This window comes from Bos grunniens, chromosome 3 (assembly GCF_055505025.1).
Source record: "Bos grunniens cultivar Pamir isolate PY7600 chromosome 3, Bosgru_T2T1.0, whole genome shotgun sequence".
Lineage (NCBI taxonomy): Eukaryota > Metazoa > Chordata > Mammalia > Artiodactyla > Bovidae > Bos > Bos grunniens.
Window position 1 is genome coordinate 15,437,138 of NC_141167.1, and position 26,787 is coordinate 15,463,924.

Genomic DNA, 26,787 nt, shown 5'->3' on the forward strand with positions numbered 1-26,787 from the left:
TGCCTGTTACTCCAGGTGTTTCTTGACTTCTTACTTTTGCATTCCAGTCCCCTATCATGAAAAGGACATCTTTTTTGAGTGTTAGTTCAAGAAGGTCTTGTAAGTCTTCATAGAAGCATTCAACTTCAGCTTCTTCACAATTACTGGTTGGGGCATAGACTTGGATTACCATGATATTGAATGGTTTGCCTTAGAAAAGAACAGAAAATTACCTAGCACATATTAAATCTCAATGAATATCAATGATGATGATTACTATTATTATTAGGAATTGCTGGCTTACAGGACATGTGCATCTTTAATTATTACACATTCTTCTAAATGATGTATCAATTTATACTATCAGCAGCATGTAAGTTCCCTTTTCCTAATTCCTAACACATGGTTCTAATTTAAAACTGCCAATCTGATGAGTATGGAATTGTTAGGTAGGTAGAATAGGGAAAAGGAGTCCAAAATGGCGGTGGCTAAAAGACAAGGAAGGTCCGAGGACCAGAGTGAAGACTTCAGGCAGAACAAACAGAACAAACAGCACTCCTGGCTAAGCCCAATTTGCATAGGGCATGCCCAGGTGGAGGAAAAAACATATAAAAGGAGGAGCCAAAGCGCTTTCTCTCGGACTCTCTCTCCCGCGTTCGTGCGCTCGCGCTCTCTCTCTCAGTCTCTCTCTCTTCCCACGCACTCCTCCACTCTCTTCTCTTCAGGCTGTAACACTGATTTGCCCAAGAGCTGTGGCACGGTTTGTCCAAGACCCAAGAGCTGTGACACGCCAAGGGCTCTAATGTCCGTTGCTCCAAATTTTTGTTGTGACGAGACAAAGAACCGAGGAACATACACTCACATGACGGATATTAATTCTTTAATGTTTATAAATGTAACGAATATTGTCTAGTCTTTGGGTTGTCATCATGCACCAACTTTTTAAACTTGTTACTGCAGAATCAACAGTTTTAATCTAATAATATCTTCCCTTATGGTTTGTGCTTTTTGGATCTTAAGAAATTCTTCTCTATTTTGATATCATATTTATATTTCCTTTACTCCATCCAGTGTTTATTTTTAGATATGGTTTGAGGTAAAAATCCATTTTTTTTTTCTTTTGGAAAAAAATGTTCCAGCGCCATTTATTGAAAAGTTCATCCTTTAGCTGCTGCTGCTAAGTCGCATCAGTTGTGTCCAACTCTGTGCAACCCCATAGACTGCAGCCCACCAGGCTCCCCCGTCCCTGGGATTCTCCAGGCAAGAACGCTGGAGTGGGTTGCCATTTCCTTCTTCAATGCATGAAAGTGAAAAGTGAAAGTGAAGTCGCTCAGTCCTGTCTGACTTTTAGCGACCCCATGGACTGCAGCCTACCAGGCTCCTCCGTCCATGGGATTTTCCAGGCAAGAGTACTGGAGTGGGTTGCCATTGCCTTCTCCGCATCCTTTAGCTACTGACGTGTAATGCCCTCTGTATTATAAACCACGTTCCCATGGGGTAGTCTTCATTTCAACTTCACAACCTCCACAACCTTGCTTATTATTATTATTTTCTACTTGGGATGCTTTCCTTTAAAAAGGCTCTTCTGGCTACATCTCTCTCGTTCTTCAGATCGCAGCTCAAACGTCATTCTTTCATAGATAGATTATGTCTACATGTATGTCCCATTTCAGTGACCCCGTAACTCCAAAAGTAATGGAAGGACGGCAGTGGACAGGAACTTCTGGTTAGTTGTTGCCAGGCGGTTGCCAGGGAGCCTGTAGAGGAGGCCGCGGAGGGGAGGAGCGTCCAGAGTTCCAATGACGGAATCCAGCGGGCGCCTGAGTCGCCCCTGAGTGCGTCAGCACGCGCGGTCGGCCGGGGGCGGGGCCAGGTCTGAGTCACGTGGCTTGGTTGCCTACGCGCTGCTGGGCCGTGGGAAGATGGCGGACGGAAAGGGAGACGCCGCCGCCACCGCCGGGGCTGGGGCTGAGGCTCCGGTGGGAGCCGGAGCCGGAGACGGAACCGAGACTGAGTCCATGGCTCGGGGCCATAGTCCCGCATCTCCGGCGCCGGTAGCCTCCGGATTGCGACCCTGTCTGTGGCAGCTGGAGACAGAACTGAGGGAGCAGGAGGTGTCGGAGGTCTCATCTTTGAACTACTGTCGGAGCTTCTGCCAGGTGAGGGGCGGACTGGCTGGCTGAGGGCGGCGGGGCGGGGAGACCAGGGGAAGAGGCCCCGGATCCGTTGCTGCTGCCGGGGCTGGACTGAAAGGCGCCACCTCCGTGTCTTGCCGCGCCCCCGGGGCCGGGAAGGCCCAGTTCGAAAGCCCAACCGCTGGCCCCCCTCCGCCAAGTGCCCGACTTTGGCCACCGCCAGGGAGGGTAGCGCTGGGTCAGACTGAGAGCTGGGAGGGCGCCGGCGGCTCCCTAGAAGGGCCGTGCCCTGTCGTCGTTGCCTGTCCCCCAGCCGGGTGGTTGGAGCGCCATTGCCTCTTGAAAGATTGATTGCTCCTTTCTGCCAGGAGATCCTTTTTTGAGTGCAGATGTCCAAATTGGAATGCCTGGATTTTCCTAAATAATTCGGAGATATATGTTGGGGCCAGAGACTTATCTTTGGAGTCAATGTCTTTTGGGCCCCTCAAAGGTATGACAGTTGGCTTTGAAAGGCGTCTAGGGCTTTCTGTTTAGGGATGGTGGAGCTGGTTGGTTGTTTGGTTTTGGCTGCCTTGGGGGGAGGGTATTAAAGCTGTTCTTTCGCCTTTTCTATGTTCTTTGGAGAATTGTGCTGCCAGAAATGAGGCTCTTAATCCTTGCAATGGTTATTCGGGTCTTTGAGTAGAAGAGGATTGGGAAAGATGTGGAGTGTGGTCTGTTTTGGCAGTTCTATGACCATTTCTGTGCCATAGTGGGTCCTAACCTATGATTATATATTTCTTGGTATGCTGAGTTTTCTTTCCATGATCACGTCGCGATTTTTCTTTGTAAATTTGAAGATGCACCATGATTATTTCTTCCTCTGCTTGTTCTAATCAGGTTTTGGAAGCACCCCTCTGCTTCTCACCTGGTGCACCTTAAAGAATGCAAAATAATCGTAGTGTGTTGGCACTTGGGCTCTTAATGAGTAGTTGGGCGTGCAGAATAAATTGCGGTGTGCCAAAGTTATTATTTTGAGGGACAATTTGCTCTGTTGGTCCGGAGGAGAATCAAAAATTGACTTGATTGATTGCTTTTCTCCCTCCTCTCTGCTGAGCCAGAAGCGCTTCTCCTCTTGAATATATTTTGTCCTTGCCAATGAATCTTTTCCATGCATTGTATCACTCGTTTGTCTACAACCTGCAGCCTTTACCCTGAACTGTGAAGTACTAAGGTGTCCTCGGCATTTTCACTCTCAATGAACATTCTTACTATACAGATTTACAAACTTTTACTGACTCCATAGAATGGTGCCAAACACTTTGCCAAGTGCTGAGGAAACATGAATCAGACAGCATTTACCCTTGATGAGTTTACCATTTGGAGGAGGTAGTAGAAATAACAGTATTGCTGATGTAGTTTTGGTGATGATGGAAGAGGATACCTTGTACAAAGGGTGGGCGGGGCTCATGGGACATCTTTTGGGAAGACAGTCCACTAGTAAAAATAAACGTAAAGGTTAACTGCAGACTGTAATACATATCAATACGTAGAAGTAACTGGGAGAGGCCAATTTAGATGGAGTGGCCTGAGAAGGCCCTGTGCCTGAAGGGTTGAAAATGAGTCTTGTTAAGTATCGGAAAAGGAGGTGGCATTGTAGTGTTAATGGTGAAGAGAAGGAAAACAGTGCTTTGGGAGAAGAGGGAACTAATTGGACCAGGATTAGTGAGGAGGAGAGCAGAAGAACTGTTGGTTTGGGATAAGCCTTCTAAGCTTTCGTAGTCTTCTTGGAAGGATAGCAGGAATGGATATAACCAAATTGAAGCTTGTCAGAGAATAACACACACACACACACACACACACACACATTGCTTTAAGTCTAGTACTGGCGGATTTGATTTTGACTGATTTTTTAATGTATTGTCTTTGCAACACTTAAGATGCGAGGACACAGAAGAATTTTTAAAAGAAAATATTTTTGTAATTTTTTTTTAGTGAATTTTTTTTTTTTTTTTTGGTCTGAAATTTTCTTGAAACAGTTTTTTACACTAATAAAGTAAAAGTATCAGTGACAATATGTAGTAATAGAAAGCACATTGGATTGGGAGTTATTTGGATCTTAATTGTGACTCTACTGCTTACTTGCTTTAGCTAATAACCTTGGGCAAAATGTGACTGTGAGATTATGTTTTGTTTTCTGACCTTTATCTGCTTGTAATGCTTTATACAAATAGAGCAGAAAGTTTATTTTCAATTCTTCACAATATTTGTCACATTATTTTGGCACATTTTTTCCCATAGCCCAGTCAACTTAGGGTGTCCTTTCTTATCAGATACAGAATGTTTTTTAAATTTTGTGATGAAGTAGGATAATTTCACCATCCAAATTTGGTTGAATAGCTTTTGGTTTCACATTGGAAAGGCAGAGTCAGATTTTTTTCACCTACTGACTGTGTGTGTGCCTGACATTGCACTTAGTGCTGGGAATAGGGACCTGTCCTGCAGGGAGTACCTAATGAATGTGTAAAGAGAAGTAGTGATGTTAGATTATCATAAAGGCCTCATCTGTGCTCTCGGGGATGCTTAACTGCCACAAAAGGTATTTTTATCATGTGTTTAAGTTAGAGATATTGTCTTAGGGACTTAGAGTGCCCAAAGTAGAACCTGCAACAGGCTGGGACCATATTCCCTCTAGCTTTTGCAGCACTTAAAAGAAATGGCTCTGTCTTTGGAATTGCACCAAATCAAGAAATAAACTAGCATATGAAAGGATAGAGAAGCTTGTTTCATTCTGGGCATGTTTTCAATTTTCAGAAGTTTGTAAAGATGATCAAAATGAAACTTCATAAGTAATAGTTACTAAGAAAATGATTTTTAGATGAAGTCGTAGTCAGTGAAAATTTGTATTCAGTGACAGTTGGATGTGGATTTTTCTTTCCCCTTTCCTTCAGTTCCTTTTCTAAAAACATTGTCTGCCAGACATTGTGGATAAAATTAACTCTAGAAAACAGTCTTTCTTTGTTCTGCTGAAAAATTGATGATATCCTCTCAGGTTCTTACTATGTTTTGGGAACCCAGATTCCTGAAGTTTTCCAACTGGTTGGTGTATTTGTAACACAGATTTTGAAGACTTTTACAGTAGACTTCATTTACAAAATTGACATTATTGAGTGAATGATTATACTTTGAGAGTATTGGGCAGTATACTGCCCAATATATATCAATCAAAGTATATTGATTATACTTTGAGAGTAGCTTTATGAGTAATCCTTGTTTATGAGACACTTCCAGTTTTGGACTAACAGTGACTTTGTAGATTTTTAAATGTTAACTCGGTGAGTATTGAATATATTTCAGTTTTCCCTAGATTAGTGATTGGGTCCAAAGGCCTAAGTCAGATTGCCATTCTATAACATCTTTACCGTTTAAACTAGCTGTGTGACCTTGGGTCATGTTAATTTTCTTTAAACCGAAGTTTCTCATTTGCAAATGTAATAATAGTACTTACTGTTCTCTATGTAAATACATTGTTGTGTGGACTAGATAAAACAATCTCTATAAAAAGCCAATGGCTCTAAAACTGAGTTATCCGGATTTCTTGGGATGAGAAGTCTTAACAGCCTTGCCCCCAGCTTACTTTTCAGCCAGTCCCACCACCCCAGTTCTACTCTTACTCAGAATTACTGTACTTGGATGCCATGGACCAAGTATGGGAGCTCAGTTACTCTGTGACTAAAATTGTGCCTACAAGTTTTTAGGTGCATTATTTTGGAAAGATGATCTTAATTGTCATTGGATTCATCAGATCCAAAACACACCTTAGGCCTTCAGTAAGTATTTCCCAGGTGACTGATCTACAAAGGATGGCATTACTACTTTAACAAGAACTCAGCTCATCAAGCATTTTTAGGTCTTTCCCTTTCTTTGTGCTGTGAAAAGTGAAAGTGACAGTCCCTTGGTCCTTTCCAACTCTTTGTGACCCCATGGACTGTACAGTCCATGGAATTCTCCAGGCCAGAATACTGGAGTGCTTAGCCTTTCCCTTTATCAGCTGAACCACAGGGGAAGCCTAAAAATACTGGAATGGGTAGCCTATCCCTTCCCGTTGGATCTTCCCGACCCAGGAATCGAACCAGGGTCTCCTGCATTGCAGGCGGTTCTTTACCAACCAAGCTATCAGGGAAGCCCCCTCATCGTGCTGTTCTATCCTTTCTCACATTTTCTGCATGGCTGACTTTCCTTCTCTAGGGCCCTGTGCAAATGTCACCTTATCTGTGACGCTTTCTTTGATTTTAATAGATTTCCTTTTAGTTGTTTGCTTTCTTTTGACACTTTGCATATACCTGTTGTTCAGTCGCTCAGTTGTGTCCAACTTTTTGCAACCCTGCGGACTGCAGCACACCAGGCTTCCCTGTCCTTCACCATCTTCCAGAGCTTGCTCAAACTCAGGTCCATTGAGTCAGTGATGCCATCCAACCATCTAGTCCTCTGTCGTCCCCTTCTCCTCCTCCCTTCTATCTTTCCCAGCATCCAGGTCTTTTCTAATGAGTGGGCCCTTTGCATCAGGTGGCCAAAGTATTGGAGCTGCAGCTTCAGCATCAGTCCTTCCAATGAATATTCAGGGTTGATTTCCTTTAGGATGGACTGGTTTGACCTCCTTGCTGTCCAAGGGACTCTCGAGTCTTCCCCAACACCACAGTTTGAAAGCATCAGTTGTGCGCTGAGCCTTCTTTATGGTCCAGCTCTCACATCCATACATGACCACTGAAAAAACCATAGCTTTGACTAGACAGACTTTTGTCGGCAAAGTAATGTCTCTGCTTTTTAATATGCTATCTAGGTTCGTCATAGCTTTCCTTCCAAGGAGCAAGTGTCTTTTTATTTCGTGGCTGCAGTCACCATCTGCAGTGATTTTTGGAGCCCAAGAAAATAAAGTCTGTCACTGTTTCCTTTGTTTCCCCATCTATTTGCCATGAAGTGATTGGACCAGATGCCATATTCTTAGTTCTTTGAATGTTGAGTTTTAAGCCAGCTTTTCCACTCTCTTCTTTTACCTTCATCAATAAGCTCTTTAATTCCTCTTTACTTTCTGCCGTAAGGGTGGTGTCATCAGCATATCTGAGGTTATTGATATTTCTCCCGGCAATCTTGATTCTGGCTTGCATATACCTGTTTGGTTTTAACTCTTTTTCTTGCTGTCATGGTCTTAGTTCAGGCTTCATAATGTCCTTTTACATCTCTTCACTAATCTTCCTTGCCTTCCAAGTGACCTTACCTACAGTCCATTTTGGTGTTCCTTCTAAATTATAAACATGATCTTGTTGGTCACTGTATTCACTAAAATTCTTCCTTTTTTTTTTTTTTTTTTGCCCCAAAGCCAAAATAAAATTCGCACTTATTAACCTGGCAAGGAAAGCTTTTTAGGATCTGGACTGTTCCACCCCTTACACCCAACTCTCTCTCTCTCTTTTTTTGTCTATCTTCACCTCAGTGTTCATTTCTAAGTCTGCTTGATTAATCCTAGGGTCCTCCCTTAACTCATCTGCTTATCTGTCCTTGAATACCTAGCTCAAGTAATAAGCTTTTTCAAACATTTTCTGATTTCATTAGATAGAATGAGGTGACTCTTCCCCTTAGAATATGTACTCCAGTAGCATCTTGTACATCAGCATGGTACCTGAATTTTTTTTTCCATGTTTATTTCTTGTATTGACTAGTAAGCCAATAAGTCTTTGTTTTATTCTTGGTACCTAGAAATTAATACAATGCCTGGCCCACAGAACTAATTTGTTGAATAAATTTTGTAGGAACACCTAATGTAAAATCTGGTATGTTAAAAGGCAGATTTACCACAGGAAATTACTGTGAAGAAACAGGATAGGCGATTTTAGAGACATTACTTGTCAATTTGGCTTACATTCATATTAAGGTACAGATTTACATGTGTGAAATGAGGGCTAGAGTTGATGGAGGGGGCAAATAGGAGACATGATGTAGTATTGAGTAAGATGCTAGGGCTTCCCAGATGGCTCAGTGGTAAAGTATATGCCTGCCAATGCAGGAGACTCAGGAGACTCGGGTTCGATCCCTGGGTTAGGAAGATCCCCTGGAGTATGAAACGGCAGCCCATCCCAGTATTCTTGCCTGGAAAATCCCATGGACAGAGGAGCTTGGCGGGCTGCGGTCCATGGGGTCGCAAAGAGTCAGACAGGACTGAGCACACATGACTTGGAGATGCTGAGATAGCAAGGATCAGTCTTCCAAACTCCTTGAGGTTGGTGGCCATGAAGACTCTTGAGCAATATCTTTTTATTTTTGCTTCTTTCAATTATTTAAAGGATTTTTATTAAATGCATTAGCTTTTCTTCTTGTGCTGGCTTCTCTTGGGAGATATCTATATAGGAACTAGAGAACAATTAGTTATAATCAGAAAAGCTAGTTTTTCAGTGCATGTAACCAAAACATTATTGTAAATGTGATCTGTGAAGCAGTGGGAGCTTTAGGTGCCGTCGTTTACTGCGGTACCACCTAGTCTCTTATACTGTGGCCTCTAGTGACTTCTGTGCCTACCAGTGGATCATGCTCTCCTGAACCACGTTAGTAAAAAATCTAAATAGAAAACATCACTTATTTCAAGACTGCAAAGGCATTCGCAGACCAAAAAATATTTGTTTTCATTCTGTTCTAGACGCCTGTCGCCTGTCCCAGAGGTCTCCATTGACTGTCTTATCTGAAGTAGCTCATCCCCATCCTCTTTTGACTCCTTAACACTTCTTTATAGTTCTTTGAATCACTGACTACTGTCTGATACGTCTCTTTGTCTGTATGCCCACTTGGACTGTAAGCAGCATGAGGGTGTTGATTGTTTTGTTTACCCCTACCTATATTAGTCCCTGGCCTTTAGTAGCTACTCAGTCAGTATTTGTTGATCCTTTGTCTCCTTCCTTCCATAAATCCTTGACTAGACTTCTTGAGAGTAACAAGTGAGTTTTAACCTATCTTAATCAAGAAATAAGAACTTTTTTTGGTCAAGAAGGTCATGCTGCTTCCAGTAGGGATCAGGTCTTACTGTTCTTGTATTTTGATTAACTAAAAGTAGAATCTCGTTTTAATTTTGTTTACATTTTCTAAGAACTTCCCCTGGTTTCTTATATTCCACAAACATTTAAAGTAATGAATTTTTCAGCAAGGTTTATTTAGATTGAAGTATTTATTTTGGATATGATTGACACCATATTAGAAAACCCAAACATAGATTGCAAGTTGATATAAAAAAATAGATTCCTGAAACTTTCATTGCTGACATAGGCCAACATGGAAACCATGTGAAAAAATAGATATTTAATTTGTTGAGCATCTTTTTGTGTGCCAGGCACTTGGGTAAGTGGTGGTATTTTCCTTTTACAGATAGAAAACTGAGACTCAGGGAAATTATGTAACTTTCCCAAGATCACACAGCTGTGGTGAAGTCTGACTCCAGAGCCTGTGCTGTTCTTTTTTAATCAGCATTTCCTAAATTATGCTTGCTCCATGAAATACATGTATTCATAAGTACTTCATGAAATAAGGATTCTGTGTTTATGTAAGTTGGGATGATGTTTGGAGAAATGCTTTTTTAAAAAATAGAAGACACACTGTGATGCCTAGAAAGACATTTAAGTTTAGTATAACATTTGCTAAGATAAGGCTGTCTATAAAACATTTTGCCATGTTCTAAACCTTGTATCAGCCCCCAAATCACATGTCTTGCTTTCATTCAGTTCAGTTCAGTCGCTCAGTTGTGTCCGACTTTGCGACCCCATGAATCACAGCATGCCAGGCCTCTTTCATTATAGTAAAGCAAATCACTATGGTGAATAGTTGATTGCCTTATGTTTCTGCACACCACTGAGTTTTGATTTCTTGGTTTCAGCCTAAACGACTGTGAGCTTTGTATAAAAAAAATTTCCCTCCAAAGTTTTTGTAGTTTTTAGATTATACTTATTGTCCCCAAATGAACAATATTTTAATGTATTATAACTTTTTTGGAAATTGAGAATGAATTGCAGTTTATTCATCTAGGTTTTCCTGTATTTCTGCAGCACAGCTAGCTTGGAAACTATTAATACTGATGTATTTATCTGTTTCTCCTCACTTTTGTGCTATACTGATTTCTCAATGTGTTTTTTCGAGGCCTTTTCTTGTCCTTTTTTGGGGGGGATCTAGTAGCTGATTGTGCTGACATTTATTTGGTTTTAAAGTATTTTTACTCCCAAAGAGATAACCTGAGTGTGCCACATTAGCCAGAACAGTAATGCCTTTTAATATGGACACTTGTAAGAATTACTGCCAGGTATGATAGAATAAATGACTTAGCTTGGGAATTGTATTTTTATGATGAATGATTGTATAAAATAGGTGTATTTTAATTTGTGATTTCATTTTCTTTTTTCATGTATATGTATATTTATATGTTTAAGGTATATAAGATATTTTAAGGTAATAAAACTGAATACTTATTTTTTGTTTTTTGTGACTCCAGACTGATGCATGCTCTTTCTAGAAGTTTAAGACAAGACATATAAATGCATAAAGCAGAAAGTGAAAGTACCATGCAGTCTCACTGTTTAACTCATAAACACATTCTAATTGTAAAAAAGTAGAATAATGTAAAAGAAAAGAAAGTAAAGATGAAAGCTATCACAAACCTCTATATCTCAGTGCTACATTTTCTTTAGATAACAGTTTGGGAATTAAAAGTTACAATACACTAAAATATTTTTCATTTTCATCATTCATTCATATACTTACAGAATTTTTTTGTATGATATGTACTGTCTTTAAAAAATAGTGTCCAAAAAAAAAAATAGTGTCAAGTTTATATACTAAAACTTGCTTATTTCATTTAATGTAGATATCTTTTCATGTGGAAGACATGCATATTGACTATATTAAAAAAATAACTTCTTGGTATTCCATTGAAAACTGCATCAATTTTAAATTGTGCAGGTAGCAAAACCGTCAACACTTAAAAAAAAATTATTCGTTTGACTGTGCTGAGTCGTAGTTGTGACATCTTGATATCTTTAGTTGTAGCATGTGGGATCTAGTTCTCTGACCAGGGATCGGACCCAGACCCCCTGCATTGGAACGTGGAGTCTTAGCCACAGGACCATCAGGGAAGTCCTAATACTCTTAATTGAAAAAATTTTTTTAACTATAAAAGCAATGCTCATGGCAGAGTATATAAAGTTACAGAAAAGTTTAAGGGAAAAGTAAAAGCCCTCTTCTGCCTTCAGTTCCTCCAGTCACTTGGCAGAGAAGTTAACAGTGTCTCGTGTATTTTCAAAAATGAAAATATACACTCTTCCGAAATTTGCATTTTAATTTACTATATTGAGGACAATTTTCTGTATCAGGACAATTTTCTCTATCAGTACCCCACAATTAAGTCATTTGTGTTCTTTTTTGTTGTTATCACAAATAATATTGAAGTGAATAACCTTAAACATTAAGCACCAGTTATTTAAATCCATATCAGGAATTTCTGGAATTGAAATTACAATACTGGACTAAAGAGAATGTTTTTTAAAATTTTGATAGATACTGGCCTTGCCATTTCTGATACTACTGAACTTATTAATACTTGCCCATCTGGTTGTGGCAGATAATTGCTATTACACTATTAAGTTAACAACATTTGTGTATTTTTTCATGTGTATTAGGTATTTACTTTTTCCCCCTGTGAGATTTGTCTTTACTTTTTAAACATGCCTCTATTTGAAAATGTTATTAGTTAAAAGTCATTAAAATTTGATTGTGTCTTAATTATTCAGTGTGACCTTGTAACCTTAGGATTCCATGCTGTTTGAGATTCTCAAGAAGCAGAACATACTGTAGAGTTAGTTGTGGCCTAACCTGAGGCCGTTGCAATGTATGATACAATTTAGTGATTTTTGTGAGAGATTTGTCAGTGTACTCATTTCCAACAAACATTTATTGATCATTTCTATTTGGGGGAGATTTGGGAATCTTTAGAAAGACTAATTCATAGCTGAATCAATGGAAAGACCCTCATGCTTTTCATTAGCTAACTTTTTTTCTGTGTTGTTATCTTTATACATTTTCAAATAAAGTTCCACTGAATGGATGTATTACCTTGAGCCAAATCAGTTTGTTATGGGGCTTCAAATTGCTACTTAAATGAGATGACCTTTTAGATGTGATTCTCCTTCAAAAGTAAATAATTCTATTGGGAAACATTTGCTAAAGATTATTTTTCTAAGTCATCTCCAAACATTTGCCTTGTGCATCCTTATTGAAATAAATGAATATTAAAATTTTTAAAGCAATACCAATATATAAAGTACAAGCAAACACAGAAGTATAAAAAGGGTGAGGTTTTAAAAACTAATTTGAATAAAAGTTTCAATATTGAACTTCCGTGGTGGTGCTTATGTAAGAATGCACCTGCCAGGGCACGGGACACAGGTTTGATCCCTGATCTGGGAAGATTTCACATGCCGAGGAGCAAGTAAGCCCATGGACCACAACTGTTGAACCTAGATTCTAGAGCTTTCGAGCCACAACTGCTGATGCTGTGTGCCACAACTGCCAAAGGCCACACACCTAGAGCCTGTACTCTGAAGCAGGAGAAGCCACCCCAGTGAGAAGTCCACATACCACAACAGAGACCAGCCCCTTGCTCGCTGCAACTAGAGAAAGCTCACATGCAGCAACGAAGGCATAGTGCAACTAAACAAAAGGTTCCATATTATATTTCTGCCCCTTGATGGGTTATCATTTATCCCTCTAGGGTAGATGGCCGTCCCAGTGGAAGCTACTCGACTAATTTGAGCTGAAATTGTTTACATTCGTTGTTATGCTCACTATCCTTATTTGGCTCTTCCTTCATAGTGAAATCTTGATTCTGATGTTTAAAGGACTTGGTTAATGAGAATGTTAAACCTAAGACAGATTATCCCATGAAGTTCTAAAAGTAAGTATGGGTAAAACATCATGTTTGGTCAGTCATGTTTTATCGTCTAATGAAATGGAGAACATACACAGGAACGTACATTTGAAGTTAAGAGGTTTCATTTTAAATCCTCATTCCGATCCTTTTGTGACCTTAAACTTTGCTGTGCCTCTGTATTCCTGTCTATAAAATAGGGAGTAATTAAAAAGTCCCTGATGCTGGGAAAGATTGAGGGCCGTCATATCCCTACATAATTACTGGAAAAACTATAGCTTTGACTATACAGACCTTTGTCTGCAAAGTGATGCCTCTGCTTTTGAATATACTGTCTAGGTTTGTCATAGCTTTTCTTCCAAGGAGCAGGCGTCTTTTAATTTCATGGCTGAAGTCACCATCCACAGTGATTTTGGGGCCAAGAAAATAAAATCTGACACTGTTTCCACTTTTTCCTCATCTGTTTGCCATGAAGTGATGCAGTGAGAATTTGAAATTAAATCTCCTTAGTTTGAATTTGTTTTGGTATATAGGCATATTAATCAAAGATATGTATCTGAAAAACTGTCTTAATCAAACTTCAAAAATAAGTTGTCAGTTATATTTAAAATGAATAGCCAACAAGGACCCGCTGTATAGCACAGGGAATTCTGCTCAGTGTTATGTGGCAGCCTGGATAGGAGGGGAGTTGGAGGGAGAATGGGTACATCTATATGTATGGCTGAGTCTCTTTGGTGTCCACCTGAAACTATCACAACATTGCTAATCTGTGATACTCCAATATGCTGCTGCTGCTGCTGCTGCTGCTAAGTCGCTTCAGTCGTGTCCAAGTCTGTGCAACCCCAAAGACGGCAGCCCACCAGGCTACCCCGTCCCTGGGATTCTCCAGGCAAGAACACTGGAGTGGGTTGCCATTTCCTTCTCCAATGCATGAAAGTGAAAAGTGAAAGTGAAGTCGCTCAGTCGTGTCCAACTCTTAGTGACCTCATGGACTGCAGCCTACCAGGCTCCTCTGTCCATGGGATTTTCCAGGCAAGAGTACTGGAGTGGGGTGCCATTGCCTTCTCCACTCCAATATAAAGTAAAATATTTTTTTAAAAATTGTAAAAAAAAATAAGTTAGATCTTTAATAACTTGGCAAAGAATCAAAAAGCAAATCATTGTAAAATACCTGCTACGTTCTATTCAGGGTTCTGGTCTACAGTGAGCTTATTGTCTAGTGGAGAAGATAAATATTAAACATTTTTTCCTATTGCATTTGCTTATTGTTACAGTAGACCAGTAGTCAGTGTTTGATGGTCATATGTATTTATCCACCTTCCAACTAGTTTGTCCTTAGGTAACAGGAAAGTAAGTAAAACAATTTCCTTGCCTAACTATTATGCAATAATTTAAAACATAAATGTTTTGAGTAAACAGCATTATCTCGCCTTCCAGTTGGTGTAGACCATAGAAATGAATTTCCATGCCACTTTTCTATAATCATCTTCATTGCCAAACAAAATTTGAAGCAAGTGTATGAGAAGAGAAAAAACCCACTAATTTAAGGGAAAGCAGGAATGTCAGAAATCCATCTTGAAATGGATGAGGGCTTTTTTATTTTAGGTTTGAAAATGCCAAAAAAACAAGTACCCCTTGAACATCCCAGAGCTATAAAATATTTGAGCTCAGGAGATTATTACAAAGAATCAGAAAGCTTTTGTTTATGTATATAAGGCGTATGTACCAAGACATACCAAATTGTATTTATCAGGGTTATTTGGCCATAGAGAGTAGGAATAGAGTTAGGTGGAACACAGGAGTGATCTTTTACTTCTTTATGGCATAGAGAACTTTAAAGTAGTAGGACTATGTGTGAATTTTCCTTTTTGGTGTATTTCAGGGTTTTTTTTTTCAAATTTAAACAGGCAAAAAGGGATACTCTTTCTATCCCCTTCTGATATCTATGTCAGAAGCTTTCTCTATCTCCTTTGTACTTAATAAAACTTAAAAAAAAAAAAAATACAGGCAAAAAGATAGTGCTGTATGTATTGATTTGAAAGGTTATCCAGGATCTGTTGTTTTTTATAAAAAATGTTAGAAAACTATAATATACTATTTTATAAAGCAGTGATAAATGGAAAAAGTTTGAAACACAGTTACTAAAGTGTTATCATTTGTTGCATTTCAGTGAAGAATAAGTGGAACATTCCCTTTGTATTTCTTGTGTTTTTGTATGGTTTGTACTTATGCCACCCTTTTAAATTAATTTTCATTTTATCATATGTTGTTTCAGTACTTGTCTTTGCTTTTTTCCCTTGTTAGATCCTGTTTTCTGGCCCTCATGCCTTTGACTTGCTATACTCCCCTATTTGGGGGGTGAGTTACTCTCCAGTAGTTCCTGAGGAGGTTTCCCCTCTCTTTTGGGTTAGTTAAGCTGGGTATAGGAATCTAGGTTGAAAATCAGTTTTGCGCAAAATTTTGAAGGATATGCTACTTTCCAAAACAAGTATTTCCAGCGTACAAGTAGTAAAGTGCATAATGCTAAAATAAACACAACCTCAGAAATAATTGAAGCTACCTGTGTATGCCGTGTCAGAGATTGTCTACCTCCCATCCTGGTTTTGTCATCCTGGTTTTGCTATTTAATGTTTCTCTGGCATCTCTTTACTTTGTGAATTTTAATATAATGTATAGTATTATTTCTTATGTTTTCCAGCTTTGCTTAAATGATGCACTATATAACACTAGTGGTAAAGAACTCACCTGCCAATGCAGGAGGTGTAAGAGATGTGGGTTTGGTCCCTGGATTGGGAAGATCCCCTGGAGGAGGGCATGGCAACCAACTAGTATTCTTGGCCTGGAGAATCCCATGGACAGAGGAACCTAGCAGGCTACAGTCCACAGGGTCACAAAGAGTCATACTGAAGTGACTTAGCACGAAGGCATGGACATGCATTCTTCTGAAGCTCTTTGAATACTAAGAGTTATATAGTTATATGTATACTTTTTGGTATATATAGTTTTGATAACATTCATTTTTTGATACATTCATGATGTAGTATTTCATTATGTAAACATGTCACAGTTCATTCTTTTATTAATGGATTTGGAGGCATTTACATTAACTGCTGGGGTAGACATCTTTTCTTTGTATATTTATATATGGATGCAAGAATTTCTTTCAGGGTATATGCTTTTGAGTGGAATTCCTGGGTTCATACATAGGCCTATCTTCAACTATAATAAATACTTCCAAGTTATTCTCCACAGTACTTGTAGCAGTTTATGCAGTTATCAGTGTTTGAAAGTTACTATAGGCCTGTATTCTTGCTGATACTTGGTGTAGTCAGACAGTTTAATTTTAGCCATTCTGGTGGGTGGACTGTGCTATATTATTGTGGGTTTTTGTTTTTCTCATGTGAAGAGTTGCTTATCTTTTTGGTTACATTTATTGCTATTCAGATTTCCTCTTTTGCGAGTTATCTTTTCCCATTTTCTGCTTATTTTTCATTTGGATTGTCTTTTTCTTAACAGGTTTTATGAAAGTATATTCTAGACGTGAATTGTATGTTGGTCATTATGTCAGAATTATATTGTCTTCGGTTTATCTTTTCACTTTTTGTATTACCTTTATGTGCAGAATTTTTACATTTTATTGCAGTGAAAATAGTAAATCTGACAATTAAAATGTAAAACTTATTAAAATTTTTTTAATGGTTTTGTACATTTTGTGGACCATTGTCTTTTCTTAAAAATAGCTTTACTGAGGTATAATTGATATACAGTAAACCTCTCATATTTAAAACTTGATAAGCTTTGGCATATTTTTATACCCATGAAACCACAGTCAAAATAATGAATATACCCATCACTCCTAGAACTTGCTTTCTACTCCCATTGTATTTCCTCTTTCTTACTTTCCTTCCATAATAACTTTCCATCCTCACTCAGTTACGCTGCTTTCTCTATAGATTAGATTATAGATTATATTCCATTTTTAGAATTTTGCATAAAAACCCTATACAGTCTCTTTTTGTGTTTTTTCAGCCAGTATAATTATTTTGAAATTCTTTTATGTTGTATATATTAATAATTAATTCCTTTTATTGCTGAGTATTCTTTGTATGGCTTTATTATGATTTGTTTGTCCATTCACCTGTTGGCCATTCAGCTTGTTTCCAGTTTCTGGCTAATACAAACAAAGCTGTTATGAACATTCATGTATAAGTCTTTGTGTGAACAAATGCTTTCTCTTTCTCTTGGGTAAATGAATGGCTGGGTCACGTGTCAGGTTTTTCAGAGTAGTATCGTTTTACATTCCTAACAACAATGTATGAGAGTTCTAGTTTTCCACTTCCTGATCAGCACATGGCGTAGCCAGTCTTTTTCTTATAGTTTTAGCCATCCTAAAATTAGTGGCAGCTCATTGTGGTTCTTATTTGTATTTCCCTAGTGACTTTTGTTGGGTGTCTTTTCACCTGCTTATTTACCAACCATATATCTTCTTTGGAAATGTATCTTTTCAACTCATTTGCCGACTTGAAAAAATTGGATTGTTTTCGTGTTGTTGAGTTTCGAGAGGAGTGTGTGTGTGTTTCTGGACCCAAGCCCTTTATTTAATATATTCTTGTTTTTTGCTTTTTTAAATGTTGTGGCTTAGATGGCAAAGGGTAGACAGATTGGAGGTGGTGATTTGTATCACCTTTAAGTTACACACATTCTGTCACTGGTTCACTTGGTATCTCTGGAGGGAACACCCTTGACTGTGATACAGATTCCACTGTGCTGAGGGTGGGCATGAAGAGAGCCTGAGGTGCTCACTACCAGCTCAGGGAGAGCAGATCATGACAAGGATGAACTGAGGCAAAATGACATAGTGTCAGCCACACGCTGTGGACAGAACTGTTGGTAAACTCACACAAGACACTATCAAGAACTTCAAGGGAAAACTGGGTGAGACATTAACAGGAAAGAGAAGGCCTACATTACTAGATGGCCCCAGGAGCAGCCAAGCCATGGCTTGTTGGCATGTATTTTCCTAGGCTGTGGCTTGTCTTTTTACTCTCTTAACAGTGTCTTTTGGAGAAGGCAATGGCACCCCACTCCAGTACTCTTGCCTGGAAAATCCCATGGACAGAGGAGCCTGGTAGGCTGCAGTCCATGGGGTCGTGAAGAGTCAGACACGACTGAATGACTTCAGTTTCACCTTTCATTTTCATGCATTAGAGAAGGAAATGGCAACCCACTCCAGTGTTCTTGCCTGAAGAATCCCAGAGACGGCGGAGCCTGGTGGGCTGCTGTCTATGGGGTCGCAGAGTCGGACGTGACTTAAGTGACTTAGCAGCAGCAGCAACAGTGTCTTTTGAAGAACACATGTTCTTAATTTTGACAAAGTTCAGTTTATCAACTTGTTCTTTTATTGATAGTTTTCATGTTATATCTGAGAATCTGCCTAAGAGCACAAAGATGTTCTGTGTTCTCTTCTGTGTTATTGTTTTAGGTTTTACATTTAGATCTATGATCCATTTGGAGTTACTTTTTGTATGTTGTGTGAGTGATGGATGGAAGTTCTTTTTTAAAAAGATAGGAGCATCTAAATGTCCCAGCAGCGTTTGTTGAAAAGACTGCTTTCCCACTGAATTGAGAAATCTCCTTTGCACTTGGCTGAAAATCAATTAGCCATATGTATGTAGGTCTATTTCAGGACTTTATTCTGTTCCATTGTTCTATTTGTATACCTTGATGCCATTACCACACTCTTGTGTTGCTTTTTTCAAACAGAAAATACAATATTGTGAAAGTATATTGCACACAGATAGGAAGTAGAATGGTGGTTGCCAGGGGGTGGAGGGAAGGGGGGATGGGGAGTTACTGTTTAATCGGATCAGTTTCAGTTTTGTAAGATGGAACAAGTTGTGTGGATGGATGTTGATGGTGGTAGCACAGCAGTGTAAATATACTTAATATCATAGAACTGTTCGCTTAAAAATGATTAAGATGGTAAATTTTGTTACGTGTGTTTTGCCATAGGTTTTTTGTTTGTTTGTTATGTTTTTACGCTATATTGCACATTGTCTAGTGCAAAATGAGTACTCAGTTATTTCAGTTGAATGTTTTAAAAAAAATCAAGACCCACTGTTAGCTGGCAAATAATGGAGGTAGAAGTTTGACTCCCCAACTGAAAGGCATTTTTATTTCACTGTTTTACATAGCTGCCTCAGAATTGTAATCTTCCCCAGTGATAAAGCTCAGATTTTAAAATTTCGTATTCAAGAAGTATCCTAGATCTCTTTAGTAGTAGTGACTTACTAAAACAGAAATGGGAAATATTTGAATTTATCGTCCTCTCTTTCCCCACTCTTCCTGTTCATGCTCACCCACTTCTGTTTCTTGAAAATTGCTCTTCTTAAATCTCAAGACATAAAGTTAACTTTTTTGGGTATTTTTTTACATTGTGGTAAAGTATGCATAATATAAAATTTGCCATTTTAGCTATTTTTAAGCATACATTTCTGTGGTATTAAGTATATTATGTTGTTATGCAACCATCACCGCCATTCATCTCCAAAACATTTTCATCTTCTCAAACTGAACCTCTGAACTCATCAGACACTAATTTCCCATTCCTCCCTGTTTCTTGCCTCTGGTAACCACCATTCTATACTTTTTGTCTATGAATTTGACATAAGTGGAAACATATGTCACTTTGTGGCTTGCTTATTTTGCTGAGCATGAGGACTTTAAGATTATTGACTTTGTAGCACATGGAGAAGGCAGTGGCACCTCACTCCAGTACTCTTGCCTGGAAAATCCCATGGACGGAGGAGCCTGGAAGGCTGCAGTCCATGGGGTTGCGAAGAGTCGGACTCGGACACGACTGAGCAACTTCACTTTCACTTTTTACTTTCATGCATTGAAGAAGGAAATGGCAACCCACTCCAGTGTTCTTGCCTGGAGAATCCCAGGGATGGGGGAGCCTGGTGGGCTGCCGTCTTTGGGGTCGCACAGAGTCGGACACGACTGAAGCGACTTAGCAGCAGCAGCAACAGCACATGTCAAGTCTCCCTTTTAAGGCTGAATAATATTCCATTGTGTTTATATGCCACAATTTGTTCATCTATCCCTTGATGTATTCTTGGATTGCTTCTACCTATTGTAAATAATGCTGCTATGAACATGGGTACAAATAACTCTCCAAATCTGTACTTTCAGTTCTTTTGGGTATATATTCAGAAGCAAAATTACTAGATCATATGGTAATTCAGTTTAATTTTTGGAGAAACCACCATACATTTTGCACAGTGGCTGTACCATTTTACATTCCCATCGACAATGCACAGGGGTTCCACATTTTCCACATCTTTACAAACAATTGTTATTCTGTTTGATCTTTTCAGATGCTTATTGGCCACTTATGTATCTTTGGAGAAATCTAAGTCCTTTGCCTATTATTGTTGGGTTGTTTTTTCTGATGTTGTGCTGGGAAGGCCCAGGGGGATGGTATGGGGAGGTTGGGAGGGAGGAGGGTTCAGGATGGGGAGCATGTGATTTTTTTTTAAAAAATAAAATTAAAAAAAAAAAAAAAGAAAAAAAAAAAAAAAAAACTTCTTTATATATACTGGATACTAATCCTTTAACAGGTATATGATTTGGCAAATATTTTCACCTGTTCTGCAGGTTTTCTTTTTACCACAAGGATAGTGTCCAGATTTCAGGGTAGACAAGTTTTTATTTTGATATAGTTCAGTTTATATATTTTTACTTTCGTTATGTAATGCTGTTGGTATCATATCTAAGAAATAATTTCCAAATCCAATATCATGAAGCTTTTTCCCATTGTTTTCTTCCAAGAGTTTTATGATTTTAGCTCTTAGATCTATTTTTTCCTTTTTTCTTTATTTGAAGTATAGTTGATTTACAGTATGTGTTAGTTTCAGGTGTACAGCAAAACTATTCAGTTACTTTTTTTTTTCAGATTGTTTTCCATTATAAGTTATTGCAAGATATTGCATATAGGTCTCTGTGTAATACAGTAAATCCTTCTTGCTTATCTGTTTTATGTGAAGCAGTTTGTATCTATTAATCCCATAGTGCTCCTAACTTATCGCCCACCTCCCCCTTTAGTAACCATAAATTTATTTTCTGTGTCTGTGAGTCTGTTTTTTGTATATAGATTCATTTGTAGCATTTTTTAGATTCCATGTATAAGTGATATCATAAGGTATTTGTGTTTTTCTATCTGATTGACTTCATTTAGTATGATATTCTGTAGGTCCCATCCGTGTTGCTGCAAATGGCAATATTTCATTCTTTTCTGTGACTGAGTAATATTTCATTTTGTGTGTTTGTGTGTGTACACGTGCACACATACTTGTACGACATCTTAAGTCAGTTGTCTTTTGATGGGCACTTGAATTTTTTCCATCTTGGATATTGTAAATAGTGCTGCTGTGAACATTGGGGTACATGTATCTTTTTAAATTAGAGTCTTTGTCTTTTTGGTATTTGTACCCATGAGTAGAATTGCTAGATCATGTGTAGCTTTCTTTTTCGTTTTTGAAGTAACCTTCATGCTGTTTCCTGTAGCGTCTGCACCAGTTCACATTCCCAGCAAGAGTGTAGGAGGGCTCCCTTTTCTCCACAGCCTCTCCGGCATTTGTTATCTTCATACTTTCTGATGATAGCCATTCTGACTGATGTGAAGTGATACCTCATTGTGGTTTTATGTTTCTCTAATGGTGATGTTGAGTATCCTTTCATGTACCTGTTGGTCATCTGTATGTTTTGTTTTTGGAGAGATCCCTGTTTAGGTCTTCTGCCCATTTTTTGATTGTGTTGTTTGGTTTTTTGATATCGAGTTGTACAAGTTATTGGTATATTTTAGATATTAATCCCTTGTCAGTCATATCATTTGCAAATGTTTTCTCCCATTCCCTGTTTCAAAAAAAGACATTTCATTTTGTTGATAGTTTCCTTTGCTGTGTAACAGGTTTTAAGTTTGATTAGGTCTTGTTTAGGGTTTATTTTTGCTTTTATTTCTTTTCCTTGGGAGTCTGATCTTAGATCTATTTTGAGTTAATTTATGTATATGGTATACGGTAAGAGACAAATTCTTTTCCATATGAATATTCAGTTTTTCCAGTAGCACTTGTTGAAAAGACTGTTCCTCTGCTGAATGGTCTTGGCACCTTGGAAAATCATTTGACCATATATATGAGGGTTTATGGCCCTAGTGGTAAAGAATTCGCCTGCCAGTGCAGGAGACATAAGAGACGCCAATTTGATCCCTGGGTCTGGAAGGTCTTGTGAAGGAGGGCATGGCAACCCACTTGCCTGGAGAATCCCATGGGCAGAGGAGCCTAGTGGGCTACATACAGTCCATAGGGTAACAGTCAGACGTGACTGAACCAATTTAGCACACACAAATGCATGCACACGACGGTTTATTTCTGGACTCTCTAGTCTGTTTCGTTGGTCTGTGTGTGTTTATGCCAGTACACACTGCTTTGATTACTGTAGCTTTGTAGTAAATTTTGAAATCAGAAAGTGTGACATAGGGGGAAAAAAAAGTGTGAGATCTACAACTTTATCCTTCTTTTCAAGTTTGTTTTGGCAATTCAGGGTCCCTTGAGATGCCCACCCCCCCTCTCGCAAAACTGAGATTTTGATAGGGATTTCATGAATCTGTGCATTGCTTTGTGTAGAATTGACATCTTACACTGTTGTCTTCCATTCCATGAACATTTTTGTGTCATGTCTTGCCATTTATTTGTGTCTTCTTTAGCATCTTTGATTAAGCTTTAATATTATAGTTTTCAGTGTGTAAGTCTTTCACTTTGAAGCTTGGTTAAGTTTATTCCTCTGTTTTTAAAATTTGTTAATTTTTGGCTGCACTGGGTCTTTGTTGTAACCCATGGGCTTTTCATTGTTGCATGTGGGCTTTCTCTAGTTGTGGCACAAGGAGCTACTCTTCATTGCAATACATGGGTTCTCAATTTGGTGGCTTCTCTTGTTGAGGACCACGGACTGTAGGGCGGGTGGGCTTCAGTAATTGGAACACAAGGGCTTAGTTGTCCAATGGCATGTGGGCAGACCTGGGGTTAAACCCAGGTCACTTGCATTGGCAGGCATATTCCTAACCACTGGATCAACAGGAAAGTCACTATTCCTGTATTTTTTATGCAATTATAAATGGAATGATTGACTTCTTTTTCAGATTGTTCATTGTTGTTGTATAAAAACACAACTGAGGGAATTCCCTGGCGGTCCAGTAGTTAGGACTCTGTGCTTTCATACCTGGCTGGGGAACTAAGATCCTGCAAGCTGTGTGTTGCAGCCAAAAACAAAAAAACAACACAGCTGATTTTTGTGTGTTGATTTCATATTGTGCAACTTTTCTGAACTTGTTTATTTGGTTAGTTTTTTTGATGTGGAATTTTCAATATTTTCTACATATAAAATCATGTCATCTGCAAACAGTGATACTACTTTTCTTTTCAATTTGGATGCTGTTTATTTCTTTTTCTTGCCTAATTGCTCTCACTAGGACTTCAAGTACTGTATTGAATAGAAATGGGGAATGTGGACATCTTTCTTCCTGACCTTAAAGGAAAAGCTTTAAGTCTTTCACCATTGAGCATAATGTTAGGATTTTTCATTCATGGTCTATATTATTTTGAAGTACTTTTCTTCTGCTCCTAGTGTGTTGAGTGTTTATCATGAAAGGTTACTGAATTTTTCAAATATTCTTTCTACATCAGTTGAGGTGGCGTGAGGTTTTTTCGCTTCATGCTCTTAATGTGATTTCATATGCTGAACCATCCTTGCATTCCAGGAATAAATACCACTTGATCATAGTGTATAGTTTATTTTAATATGCCATTGAATTCAGCTTGCTAATATTTTGTTGATGATTTTTGTATCATAAGGGATATTGGTCTGTAGTTTTCTTTACTTGTAGTCTTTGGCTTTGATATCAGAGTCATGCTGGCCTCATAGAATGAGTTAGAATTTGTTCCTCTTCAATTTTGGGGGGAAGTTTAACTGTTGATACTGTTCTCATTCAAGCTCTCTTCCTTACTATTATTGATAACTGAGATGAAGATACCATATAGATGCTGTAGTAATTAAAGATATCATAAAATATCATGAAAATTTTTATTCAATCACAGTAGTAATGAAAGGATTGTAAGTTGAATAAACAAAATACTGTATTTGCCCTATCCATGTGACCTTGAAAAGATTGTATTTAGGTTGTAATGTACAATAATTGTGATAATTTCTCAATCTGTCGATATCTTACATAAATAATAGGAATATAAATTGGAACAAATTTTCTGGTGCAGAATTTAGCACTGTGTAAATTCTTAAAAATTATGCATCCTTTGACCCAGCAATTCTATTTATAGAACATTGTGCTAAATATTATAATAATTATATAAATATTGCATATAGAAATTTCTAACTTTGCATAGTAATGAAAAGTTAGAAACCATCATGTCCAGAAACAGGGACTTGTGTAATAAATTGTAGTATACACATGAGGTATAAAAATATTGGTGTTGAAGAAAGTTTTACAAAATAATATAGCTTGAGTCCATTAATATGCTACTATTTAGGCATAAAAACCCCTCAAACTTAATTTTATCTGTTAACAGTGGTCTGTTTGGGGAGTAGTGGTAGTGTTTATTAATGACATTTTTATTTTTACTTCTCCACTTATCTATATATTTTTTTAAACAATAAAGGGTATTTTATTACAAAAAATTTATTATTTTATTAAAGCAAAAGATATATTTGTAAAATTTTTATGTATTTATTTTTGGCCTTATTGGGTCTTTGTTGCTGCAAGGGCTTTTCTCTAGTTGCAGAGAGCTGACGCTGCTCTCCAATTGCAGTGCACGGGCTTTTCATTGTGGTTTCTCTCATTGCAGCTTTCGTGGTTGCGGCTCCTGCCTCTAGAGTAGAGGCTCAGTAGTTGCGGCGCACAGGCTTAGCTGCTGTGTAGTATGTGGCATCTGCCCGGAGCAGGGATTGAACCTGTGTCTCCTGCATTGGCAGGCAGATTCTTTACTACTCAGCCACCAGGAAAAAGCCCAGCAAAAGATATTTTTTTAAATTGAAAATGAAATTAGAAAGCATAGTTAAATCCCATGACAGAATCAGTATCTAAAAATAATCTTGGTCGGCTAGGATGATGGATTGCATCCAGTGAAAGTTAATCAGAATAGATAAATAGGTAGGTAGATAAAGTAACAAGTCATATTTCTGGGTTTAAAAAGCCAACTATAACCAATATAAAAAGTGTGAGGTGCAGTCTAATAGCCATGTATGTTTTAAGACTTAAAAGTTGTAATTTACTCTAGCCACTTTCTGAATGTAAGCAGCCAGCTGTTCACTTCCCATTCCATTTCATCTCACACCCAGCTTAGTCTCTTCGAGAGAAATCTCCTATGCTTCCTCACCAAGTGATGTTAAGTCTTGTCACTGTTTTGCCCCATCTGTTCTATTGATTTTTTATGATTTTGTTCAAGTTGCTGTCTACCTGTATTTCTTTTCCCCTCACTTTCGCATTTGCAGACTTGACCCATACCTCAGAAATCCAACTCAAGTGCTACCCTGCTGGAAGTCTGTCATAGTAGAGTCACATTTTACTCAAATTTATTTAATTCTGGGAATTTCATGTGTTGAGAAATTAAAATCAATAAGATTTCTCGCTTACTGGCCAAAATTTAAAATAATGCAAATCCTCTTCTATTAAAAGTCACATACAGATTTAACAGTAAGGACCAAGTACCAGATACCATTTGTCACTTCTTTGTGAACCACCAACATTCTAGTGTGGAGTGTCAGTCTCACTATGGCTGAAAAACTTTCCCCAGAAGCAGTCATTTTAAATGGGAATTAAATGTTGTAAACTCTTGGGAAGAAGATCAAATGATACCTATGATACTACTTGTTGTAGAAGATTAAAGCTAATGCTTGGGGGCAGGAGGGGCAGAATTTAAAATACAAGTAAAATAGTTGTAGAATTGTGCATTCTTGAAAGTCTTGTAGCAGAGTGGTTAAGTGTGGGCTCTGGAGTCAGATGACCACAGTTCAAATCCTAAATCCAGCATTTACTACAATGGTGACTTTCAGAAAATAATCTCTCTGTGCTTTTGTTACCTCATTTTAAAAATCGGCTGGTGATAAATCACTTAGCTCTTTGGGTTATTGTATTAAATGTTAGTACCATGTAAAGCTCTTAGGAAAATACCTAGTGCATAGTGTGTGCTCAAAAATACTATCTATGATTATTCCACTGGAAAAGTTAGTCTCAAACCATTTGAGTCTTAAATCGGAATGCATCCCTGCATAAACAATGACCATTATGAAAAAAATTTCTCCTTCCCTGGTAGTTTTCAGAGAATAGTCCAGATGCTAACCAGCCTGTTTGAAACCATATAGTGAGGAATGTAGATAGAATTGGGATAAGGGGAGATAATCTTTCCTTCTTCCTGTAAATATAATAATGCTTAATAAAGAAAATTTGGGAAGAATTTCAGAAAAACATAAAAATGGTACAAAATTGTTTATAATCCTACTACTGTTGTTCAGGTGCCCAGTTGTGTCTGACTCTTTGCGACCCCATGAACTGCAGCACGCCAGGCCTCCCTTTCCCTCACAATCTCCCAGTTTGCCCAAGTTCATCTTCATTGCATCGGGGATGCCATCCAGCCACCTCTGACGCCTGCTTCTCCTTCTGCCCTCAGTGTTTCC

The 26,787-nt window shown here is 38.3% G+C and overlaps 1 protein-coding gene across 2 annotated transcripts in view; it reads left to right on the forward strand.

Moving 5' to 3' along the window:
- The first annotated feature begins 1,888 nt into the window (after nt 1-1,888).
- RLF (RLF zinc finger) overlaps nt 1,889-26,787 on the forward strand; it is an 80,474-nt gene continuing 55,575 nt past the window's right edge. For both annotated transcript variants that reach the window (XM_086381020.1, XM_086381027.1), the window contains exon 1: nt 1,889-2,138. In XM_086381020.1, coding sequence (XP_086237146.1) covers nt 1,902-2,138 — 237 coding nt within the window. In that variant the 5' untranslated portion in view covers nt 1,889-1,901. The remainder of the gene's footprint in view (nt 2,139-26,787) is intronic.